At 40.4% G+C, this 11,957-nt stretch overlaps 1 protein-coding gene across 1 annotated transcript in view; it reads left to right on the top strand.

Annotated features, from left to right (window-relative positions):
• Positions 1-11,957, top strand: part of LOC128736456 (uncharacterized) — a 189,928-nt gene that overhangs the window by 53,224 nt on the left and 124,747 nt on the right. The window contains 2 exon segments of the mRNA XM_053830938.1: positions 2,269-3,138; positions 3,637-4,474. Of these exon segments, the coding sequence (XP_053686913.1) occupies positions 2,269-3,138; positions 3,637-4,474 (1,708 nt within the window).

Raw genomic sequence — 11,957 nt, 5'->3', positions numbered from 1 at the left:
TGCATTAAATGTTCAGTAAGCAATTAAACAAACTCAATTTCGTCAATAAAACACAAAAATATGTTAACGATTTGCCAATTATTTTCGTCATTACCCAAATTACATCGGTAAACGTATATCTTAGAAATTTTTCCTATATGCCTATAGATTCGAGTGCTTACGTATTAAAAAGCAGCGTGATTCAAAAGTATTTGTTCACTCTGATAGAAAGATTAGGGGAGAGTAGTCAACAGTGAGACAACAGGAACAGTGAGACATCGGGAATAGCTTCGCCATAAAACGTACAAGATCCATGATATTTTCCTGCAAAGCAAAGTTTGTGAATCTATATCACATAATACAGTTTGAGAAAAAATTGTTAATTTTTTAGTATATTTTTCAACAAAAGTCGGTTTTGGGGGGGGTCAAAGTAAATTTTATTGCGATCATTTTCAGGTGATTTTTAACGGCAAATCGCATAACTAATACAAATTAAATTTACTACATGGCATCTCATAGGAATGAAAGATAAAAATAAAAAATAAAAGACCATCGAATTGTTTGCTAACACCACTATTTCACTATTTCTTATAAAACATTCCTGTTGGGAACAGTGAGACAAACAGATGTGGGTAATTTTCAAAAAAAAATTTGTGTTGAATTGTAATTAAATCCATATAAATTGATTGTAAATGAGTTCTGAAGTGTAAGTTGAAGGTCAGATAACCAGGATTTGACCTTTATATGAATATAAATGTAGATGTGAGAAAAATCGGAATTTTCAATAATGCACAACAATAATGTATCCTTTATGCACAAAATAAACAGAACGACCTCTAAACTATTCTTGGTAACCAAAAAATATGGTTTAAGTTTAATTCTAATATGTGTCTCAGTATTCAATACTCGTTGTCTCACTCTTCCCACCTACTGGGCAACAGTGAGCCAAAAAGACACCTTCACATTTGCGTTTGTAACTATTTTATCTTTTAACCAAAAGGGCTGAAACTTTTTTTCAGACAACTAGAAGGATATACCTTTCAAATGGATTAAAGACCTCGTTGGTAACTATCACCAAAAAATTTTTAAAATTTTTGGAAAAAAAAGTGTCTCACTGTAGACGTCTCTCCCCTACCCATAATTAATTCACTTCAATAGATTTCATCTTTACCGCCCTTCCAGTACATTATACTAATGAGCAATTAATATAGCTGCTTTGAAAGCAATGAGAAAAAAATATTTAGTAGGTAAAAATAGTCAGATATAGGAAGAATTGACACAAAATTACGTAATAAATAATTACAGTTCCAAATTCTCATTTCAGTACCTAAAAAAATTGTAGAATTTTGCCTTAAAATTTTGCCCTAACCCTAGGAAAAAGCGGATCAATAGTCTAAATAAAACGAAGCGTTTAGTAATTCTTCGAAAGTATATAACAAATCAAACACGGTACTAACTGAGAACTTGTAACCGCAGTTGCTGTTTTTATTTTGCCCAATCTTTCATTATTAAATAACCAAACAAACCATTTTAGCTACTGTACCGATGAAACAAGAGTTAGCATTTTGTGGACTACAGTATTTGACTGTTACAAAGTCATTAACAATCAGCTTTTTTGCACTATAAAATTATTTAACTTTGAAAAAATAATACTACAGTTTTTTACTAGATCTAAACTTTTTTTTTGGTGATTTATTGATGAAAGTGTGAAAATCTTTACAATTTTCCGTATTTTTATGCATCGAATTGGCTGATTTGACAGACTGAAAACGTGGTGATACAATGATGTAATGACATCATATTCTTTGACACACCTCTATAGGAATATCGAACTAAATTATAATAATTCTTATCAAAAGCAGAAGCGATTGGAAACGTATTAACTATTTTCAGCAACTTTGTTCATGTGCTGCCATCACAGCACATCACGGTATTAAAGTTTTGAAACTAAGCTTAACCTGAAGCAAAAGCAAAAATGGTACAATGGATGCCAGAATTTATATTTTACTATTCTGAAAACTTTTATCTGTGACGTTTATCTTTCCACAATTTCATCCTCTAAAGAGCATCTGAAATCGAATTTTATCTGACATGACTCCACTTTTTTCCAGTGACACATCTAAACCTACAATCCGCCACCACACCGTAGTTTAGCAGTTTAGAATCCTGCACATCCGCTTGGGCTCAGAATCTTCACCCGCGTGCGCACTTACATACTAACTACTACCACTACCCCCATGCACAGCATAGTCAACACGCACTAAGCACCGTTTCACTTTCTATCCGTAGATCCTTGCAGCTGTCGGAGCGATCTCCCAACCGACAGCTGATGGCTTCTGGCACTCAACAACCGCACAAAGTGGTCGTACGGCTGGGTAATGTTCCGAAGGAACGACCCACCTACACGGCTGGCACACCCCGTCAAAGCAGTCAATTACTCACGCAGGAATCATTCCACGGTTATCAGATCTCTCCGAGCAACACGATGGACCGTTTGCGGCGGGAATCGACCATCCATTCGATAGATGTCGATAAGAGCAAGTCGTTCGACAACAATAACTATGGAATGTACGAGCATGACCTTGACAAGAGCAGATCGTTCGATGAAAACTATGGGATCGGAAGCGAGAAGCGAGCGTACGTCAGCACGGAAGCTAGATCATACAGTCATGATCGAGTTTTCGGATCAACGGGAACCTCTTCGAGCAACGAATACAGCCAGTCCTCAGCGTCCCGGAATAGAAGTCCACAAACCTACGGGAGCCGTCTCTACGATCACGAACTTCAGTACGACATGAGCCGAAATGCTGTGAATCGTTCACCTATTATCAATTATGGTCAACGACGAATGCTGTCACGTTCCCCGATACCTGGAGCCAGTAAAGTTGGAGTTGAACATTACCCAAAACCTACGGATCTGTATTTAATGCGAAAAACGCCAGACTCGGAGTACAACGATAGAATAACACCGGACTTTAGGGGCGATCCTGTACCACTATCGACTGTAATTGTACCGAAGAAGACGTCAGCATCGGCGGCCGCCGCCTTCAAGGAGGCCGAACTGGTGAAAAAGTTTTTATGCGCCACCAAGAATAAGCTATTGCAAAGAGAGTCACGTAACATTGTTGTACCTGGGGCCGGAACGCCATCTGCTGGAAGGTATTGAACTGCTTGATTCCTTCTTCCAAACGACTTACAAATAACAATCAATAATATCAATTAGCGAGCTCTTTGACCTTGCACCTCCACACAACTAACAGAAACTAACTCGATTCTCTGTTGTGACTAGTTGAAAAGTAACCCACATGAAGCCTAACCATAAAATCAATAAGACTACTAAAAGGGATTTGAACCCGTACGTTAAGAAAAAAAACTTTTCAGTACCCAAAACGGTGCTTTTTTATAAAACAATAAAGAAACGAAAACAATTATTACAAACCAAAAAAACAAACTAACTAATACGATACTGTTAAACCTAGAACTTATGGAATTGTTAAAATCAATTGAGTGAATCACAAAGTGTTCTAACCTCTTTTTTGAACTGTACTGCAATTAAAAGTAACTAACACTAGTAACAAAACATCCTAAGCAAAGTAGTAGCATAATTGGACAACAATTTTTGAAAAAAGTTTTCTCCCCCTTTTGTATTCATTTCAGTTGTACCGCTAGTTCCTGTGATTTTTGGCCACATTGTGGCGTCACGTCGTCACTAACGGTCGAACAGAATCAATTAACCAAGTCGGGTAGTGAAAACTGTTTGAACAGAAGAAGTACTCTCGGGGGTGTGATTGACAGTGAAATCGGGTCGTACGGGGAAGTGATAGTAATCGGTGATGCAACGGCGGTAAGCGACAATGGGGGTGCACCGATGGTGGCGATTAAAGCCAACAGTTACGGTGGCGTTGGCCACCATCCGCTGAAGAAGCAGAGAAATATCGAAATCAGTGACGGGGATCTTCCGGCGGTTATCGGCACCGGGCGTCGATATTATTACCCTGGTGTAGCAACGACAAACCAGTCGGCCATTGTGAAAGCCAATTCAATCACATTTCTCGGCGAACATGAAATGCCAATTACACGAGATCGTGTTTCGAAGTCATCCTCCCACGGTGGAGCATCCTCGTCGTCGACGACGATTAATACACTGTTAGCAAAGCAGCATAGCTCGGGCACGATAGCATCGTCCTCGAAAAGTAATTATGCATCTCTGTCCGATCAATTGAACCAGAAAGCCAAAACAGCCGGCGGTGGTGCTAACAGTGGCGGTGGAAGTAGCAATAGCAGCGTTAAAAGCAATAGTAGCAATTACAAAGTCAATCGTAGTCCCAGCAACAGAAGCAATCCTAGCAGCGGCAGCGACCATCAACAGCAGCGCCGCCCTGCCGCCGGTGTCCTCGTGCACGGTTCGGCGGCGATGACATCTCAAGCTGGCTCCGGGAATAGCACACGTGACAGAAAATCGAGGTAAGTTTTCCGCACTCGGTTCGGATAGACGGTAAATGAAAATTCGGTTCTGTTCACCGCACCACACCATCACCCACCGTGTCCTTTATGGGTTACGATGTCGGTGCGGTTTCGAAAATGGTTTTTCTTTTAATCATACCGTGCACAAAAGCAACTGATTATTATCGCGCGGCCCCAAGCATCACTAATTTGGTGCACGTACCTAATGCTTTCTGTTAGATCATTTCCCAACGTTGCAATGGCAGTGAAGTAAAATGTGGTTTTCGTTTATTTTCTGTACCTATTGGAAATAGGCTTTCTAGCTGTGGGAATAAAAATCGATACACCTGGAAGCGAACATTTCCTAGTTAGGAAGCTGTAGCACGTTTTTTATCTTTTGTGTTTCAATGACAAACTACATCACGTTCGAAAGAATTTTTTTTGTGGAAAGTTTTTTCGGGTATGGTTTGTCCAACTGTGCAACTGTACCACATTTCGAACAACATTGAGAGAAGATATTCTGGAAACATTGAATATTTTTCAATTTTAATTAATTGGAACCATGTGACCAAGGTTTCATCTCTTTTGAACAGAAGTGACATAGGTATTTCATTTTGCACGGTATCGAGGTTCTGAAGACTCGAAAATAGTTGGTCTATAACCATATAAGGAAGCGACCCACCTTCAAAATGTGCTAACTCAGAATTTACACTAAAACTACTAAACTTAACATAGTCAGAACCAAAATTTCTAGTCAGAATGCAGTTTCCCTCTATTCGCAATGTTCACTTTTCTTAACACCAAAACTTCTTAAAAACATCAACTTTGAATGTATCAGATCTGATGTCGAAACACTATATTTGACAGGGCGGACGATTACGAAAAATTTATTACTTTCCATGCAAATTTCATAAACTCTGCACGCTGTAACAAATTGAATTCGCCATTGAAGCTGTTCCCTTTTGTTGGTCAGTTCAGTATTTTACCCTTATCGGGACACGAGAATCAGCGATATTTTGACTCAAGGCTCCGTTGGCTTTGGATGGAATTCCATCTGCTGGCACTGTTAGCCTGATGATTCTGCACTGCAGCGTATTTTTAGTATCTCTTTGGCTAGAGGCAAGAATCCAACCGTTCGGAGATTTTCGTTTTTGTTTTCTGTTTATAAAAAGAGGGATAAAATGCATATTGAAAATTATCGTACAATTTCCGCCCTCAGCTTAGCTATTAGTAAGCTCTTTGAGCTAGTTTGCCAACATTACATTGTTGAGAACCAGCGAGGATTTATTTTATGCCATTTATTTGTGCGCTGTACTGTAACCAATCTTTTGTTGTTTACTTCTTATGTAACGGATGGTTGAAATCACGCCACAAAGCGAGCTGATGCAACTTATTTCGTCCTAACAGCAGCATTCGGTAGCAACAAAATCGGCTTAGCCAAATTAGCAGTGGCGTGCCGAGACAAAATCAGAAAGTAGGGCACTGACCTTTCATAAGCATGTTTTGATCTGAAAAAATCAAGTAACTAAGTAATATGGCGAATCTATTTTTAAGCAATCTTCCGAGTTACATCACAAGATTTTTTTTTCATTACGCCTTGAGCAGCGGTGCTAAAAAAAAGTTACAAGAGCGGTCGCGTATACTGAATATAATACACGGCGAATAATATTGCCTATGTCTTAGGATTGGCATGAGATAGAAGGTTCAACATTTCGACAAAGTTGTTTATCTTATTAAGACGCATCTAGAAGTGTACAACAAAGTTGAGAACTAATTTATTCGATGGCGCAAATGGCGAACCAATTAAATAATTCTTGAATCTCGATACTAGAATCTCTAATATCTCGGGACTGTGAAAAGATAGAAGGTTGCTGTCTTTGACAAAGTTGTTTATCTAGATAAAATACATCTGACTGTGGACTACAAAATTCAGAACTGATAGATAGATGGCGCTTATAAAGAGTAAATTGATTTTTTTTGAATATCTCAAAGCCGCGATAAGATAGATTGAATGTTACTGTGTCCTTATTTATTCGAATAAGATGAATTCGGTAATGCATAAAAAATTCGAGACTGTCCCACTAGGTGCACGCGATCAAATTAAAATCTTATGATATCTCATGACCATGATAATTTGCAGTGTTGTTAAAGTTTATGTCTAAACATGACGAATTTGAAAATGATTGGTAAGATTCGGAACGATTCCGTTAGATGACGCAGTTGGTAAGATCATATTTCTTTAAGCGATGTCTCTGAATTGTATCAAATAGAAGATAAAATGACTTATCTGGCCTGGTTACGAATAGCAAAACGTTTGCAAATAGTATTCTCTTGGCGGTTTCCCCAAAGCAGAGTTTGTGAATCATCGACAACGTTGACAAGCTGAATGATACTTATTGAACATTATGTGCTTACGCAACTTATTAATAACTACTAAGTCATATAAGAATCAAGTGTACAGTTTTACAACATGTAAGTTACTAGAGAAGTTTGCTATGCTTACTTACTTGCTTACTTACTTACTTACTTAAATAATTTGCCGTTCTAAAACAAACCTGTTGAATAAGGTTTCTCCAAATAACTCGGTTGTGAGCTACCGCTCTCCAATTCCTCGGATAGTGAGTACCCTTCGCCAAATGTCGCTTCACCTGGTCTAACCATCTTACTTGGTGCGCTCCTGGACGTCTTGTTCCTACCGGATTTGAGACGAACACCATCTTCGCAGGGTAGTTGTCTGGCATTCTTGCCATATGCCGATTAGCTATTAGCGATTATCTAAAGGATCGATCGCAATATGTCAAGATTGACAAGAGCAAATCAGCTTCATTCCCGGTCTGGTCTGGTGTGCCTCAGTAGAGTCATTTAATTTATTTAGTATTTAGTTAATTTACGCTGACGATGTGAAAGTTCTTCTCCCGATGAAATCTGTTAAGGACTGTCGAATTCTTCAGGATAGTGTACAACATTTCATCGGATTTTGCAAAACGCTCGGCCCAAAAGTTAATACGAAAAAGTGTAATCTGGTTTCTTATACCCGAAAAACACATATATTGGTATTTGATTATTTCATGGAAGGTAAAATAACACCAAGAAGAGACCATGTATGCGATCTTGTGGTAAAAAAGGACAGCGAGCTTAACTTCATCCGGCATACTGAAAAGGTTGTTGTAAGAACAAATTCTTTATTTGGCATGATCAAACGCCTCAGTGGAGAATTAAAGGATCCGCATACTAGCATCTCATTGTACAATGCCTTGGTACAAAGTGGTGTTGAGTACGCAAGTGTAATATGGCAACCATTCTACGAAGTGCTCAAAAAGCGAATTGAGCGAATCAAAAAGAAATTTATTCGCTATGCCCTGCAGAATTTAGGATGGACCGGAGAGATGCCTAACTATAAATCGTTATGTTTATTGAAACGGAAAGCTTGGAGAACAGAAGGCGTACAACAGATGCTCTGTTCTTGAAGGATATACTCATACTCACCGGCAGGTAAAATTCGCCATATTTATTAAGTCAAGTGACCATGAATGATAGACGTTCGTCGTTAAGAAGTGTTAGACCTTTCCGTTTAGAAATAGAGTTCAAAATTACGCCCGAAATGAACCAATGTATAGAATGATTGCCACATTTAACAATCATTGTAATATTATAAATGTTGAATTGACAAAGAAGCAAATTAGAAATAATCTTAGAATATTTTATGTCAGTCATTTATAATAAGTAGGTAATAACTATGCAATAATTTCGATAATAAGCAGAACCTAACATCAGTCAAATAAATATCAAAATGCTCTGTCCATCGTAACCGTCCAGGTTTAGCAACTTTTTAGACACTGGGTTCGCCATAGAGCTGGGCGAGTTCATGGTTTATCCCCCGGCTCCATACTCCGTTCTCCTGTACGTCACTGAAGATCGTTCTTAGCACTTAGCACTTAGCAGTTCGAAAACTCTGTGTACTCGCACTTCCTCATCAAGCATTCTCCATGTTTCATGCCCGTAGAGAACAACAAGTCTTGTACACGGTGCACTTTGTACAGGGACTCAGTCTGCTCGACCGCAATTGCTTGTAAAGGCCGTAGTAAGCACGACTTTCACTGATAATCCGCCTCCGAATCTCACTGTGTGATTCGAATAAACTTGACAATCCACCCGAAATTCAAACACAGCACTGTGTACCATCCATCGTAGATTTAATCAGTTTGATGAGCTTTCTGGGGAAGCTGTTCTCGTCCATGATTTTCCGCAGCTCTTTCCGATCGATGGTATCATATGCGGCTTTGAAGTCAACAAACAAATGTAATCGCTGTCAGGGATGGTTCGATCACTTTGACTCAATTTCGATTCATTTGACAGTACCGTCTCAGCGGATCCAAATATGACAAAGTTATATATGGGACGTTTATAGAGCCAGGTCTTATCTATAATTTTGCTGAATAAACGCGGCCAGCGTTCTCCTCATCCATCACCATCCTGTATTTATCGTCACACCAGTCGATCCGCTGATTCCGAGCCACGTGCCCGATGGAGCTGTCCACTTCACTGCTAATGGCTGTTTTAATGGTGTCCCAACTGTCCTCGAGAGGATGTTTGTTCTGCTCGTTCGGGAGTACAGCCTCGAGTGAATGCGTGTAGTTTACGACGATGACGTCTGGCTGCTTCAGCTTCGCGAGATTTAACCGATGCTGCCGTCGGCATCAAAAGTTGTTCACAACGGAGAGTTTTGACCGCATCTTAATCATCACCAGGTAATGGTCAAAGTCAACGTTGGTGCTTTGATAGGATCTGACGTCAATGATGTCTCAGAAGTGCCGAAAGTCGATCAAAACGTGGCCGATTTGTGGTTCGGTTTGATTTGTTTACCTCGAGGTCTTTTTATGTAGTGCTAGAGGAAGGTACTACGTATGATCATGTGTTTGGAGGTGGCAAAATCAATTAGGCCCATTTCGTTGGTCCGCATGTACACGATGAACCCTCTAATCACCGGTTTGCATTCCTACTCCCGGCCAAGCTAAGAATTGAAATCCCCACATTATCTTGGGTAGCGGTCATCACGCTCCAACTGCGCGTAGAATTCCTTCTTGTTGTCATCGGTACTTCTGAGGTAAGGACTGCCCACGTTGATGATGCCACATTCGAGGATTAATTGGCCACCATCCAATCACCCGTTTTCGCATCGTGTGTGTTGCCGCAGCTTTGGTAGTTGATATGCCCATCTCCGAACGTATGTACCATAGAGCTCTACCAGTACAACTCCCGCAGCCCTACGCCCTACGTCGAGAGCACTCGAGAATTCCCTTGAGAATTGAGACATCGGCAGTTCCACGTCCCGAGTGCCAAATCCATAGTCCTTTTTTGTCGCATGGCCATGAACTTTGTAGCATTCTGCTTTTATTAAACTGATTCGATTATGCCTCTTACTAGTTGATAGGGGGAAGATCAGAGCACATGGTCATACGAGTCCTTGAAGTTTTGAACTGATCGATGTGTAGTTTTGAGTCATCATGCCTATAAATCGAATTATTACATACGTATATTGTGGCTAACGCACATTATGGCTTTCGTTCATTGTGGCAAACATACACTGTGGCATTCGTCTTTATGTCATCCGTACGTATAGCAAACGTATCCGTATGGCTAATGGGATGTCGTCGTGAGCGAGACTGTCCCCGATGACTACGCACATCACTCGGTTCATCGTCGTCTTGCTCAATCGCATCTATTTACCAGGAAAACTGACATGCCATAACCAATCTCGTCCGCGGTAAATCGCGCACCAATAAATTCCTTTTGTTATTGCCTCGTATGAACCACGAGCTGTAGGCTTGAAATGCTTGAAGAGATTCTCATCGTACATCTGGCGAAAGTCGAGAGACCGCGATGACCCGGTCACATCATAAAGTTGCCGAACGGCTAAGCAGTAAAATCTGTTCTCTTCAAAAACCCCACCGGCACTAGAAATAGTGAGGTCCAATGTGCTAGATGGCTCGACACATGACTTGCATGCAGACTACGGGACTACTGCTGGTTAGGTAATCCGCAGAAAACCCGATTCGTGGCTGTAATTCTCATTTCGCGGTTAACATCATTGCATTGTCACACATCACAAGCGTACCAAGGCACGCGAATTCCTCCACTACTTCATAGCAGGACAACCGATGGTCATACATACAACCACTGACGAACTAGCATGTTCCGAAACATGCTTTTTTGAAAAATGAATGGTTTTTGATTGGACGATGGAATTAACGCAAGTGTCTCGTCTGTTTGTCTGTGATACAACCTTCCAGTCATCGTCAAGCGTAGCTAGGCCTAGCTAGTCTTCCGTTGGTAGTGCTGCCTGCTCGTGTCTCTTGTGATGTCCAACAAAGCTTTTGAAGTGCTACGATGTTCCACATACGAGTTTCCGAACATTATTCCGCAACTGTTTGTTTCGATCTATAACTTCGCTTGTTTTATTTACCATTTTTGTTTTTTTGGGCCAGCTATCCCCCTATCCGAGTGTACCATATTAGGAATATGGACGATAGGTATACGGACGTTATGCATAATGGTTGTTCGGAAAAATGGACGATAGGCATAATGGACAATAGGCATAATGGACAATAGGCATAATGGACGCTAAGGAATGTACACATAAAAGGCATAATGTATGGTAGCCAAACGGACTTTAGACAATCTGCCGTTAACTTGCAAAAAGTCTAAACGACCCGACATTCGGTGCCAACTCGCGAGTCGATGCGATGCCTTGGCAAAATTAACAAACGTCGGTGGACCTAGGAAAATGAATAAACCTTGACACATGTGATTTCTGCGAAGGAAGGCAACCCTCGCAGTGACCGATACTTCCAACGGCGGGTCACCGGCAACCCTCGCGACCGTTTCACCCTGCATCGTCTATGAAAAGTCATAAAATATTTTTCACGCAATTATACCATAAGCTCTTTATGCCAAATGTTTTTTTTTTTTCTAATTATCCCTTATGTTTATGCCAATGATGTTATGCCAAATAAGATTGTACCAAATGAATTTATGTTAAAAGCGCGGCACCGGTTCTTATTGTATTGTGATTGTGGCATAGCGATGATTGACTCGAGTGCGTATGCGTAGGAAAGCCAAATTTTGTAAATTATGCCTAACATCCATTAGGCCTGTCGTCCGTTATGTCTAACGTCCATTATGCCTCATGTCCGTGTGCCTGCACACGACTGCACTGGCTTCTGATCGTTACTGCTCATAACAAAATCTTCCTACCGAGTAGTACCGACGTTGGTTGCTCGATCTTTACTTGGTTGCACTTATCCCAGCTGATATCGCGAGGAAATAGGGATAAGAGTTGCTGGTTAAAAAGCTGAGAACCACTGTGGTGGGATTTGTTTTATGGTTACATATACACGAGGCACCAACACGTTTCAGTTATTTACCTGGTGCGTGACATTATGCATAAGGATCTTAGGTATAATGGATGGTAGGCATAATGGACGTTAGGTATCATTTACAAAACTTCGCTTTCCAATGAATACGCACTTGAGCTA

This window comes from Sabethes cyaneus, chromosome 2 (assembly GCF_943734655.1).
Source record: "Sabethes cyaneus chromosome 2, idSabCyanKW18_F2, whole genome shotgun sequence".
In the NCBI taxonomy this organism is placed as follows: Eukaryota; Metazoa; Arthropoda; class Insecta; order Diptera; family Culicidae; genus Sabethes; species Sabethes cyaneus.
The sequence above is the reverse complement of the archived record's forward strand: the minus strand, read 5'-3'. Positions and strand labels throughout refer to the sequence as shown.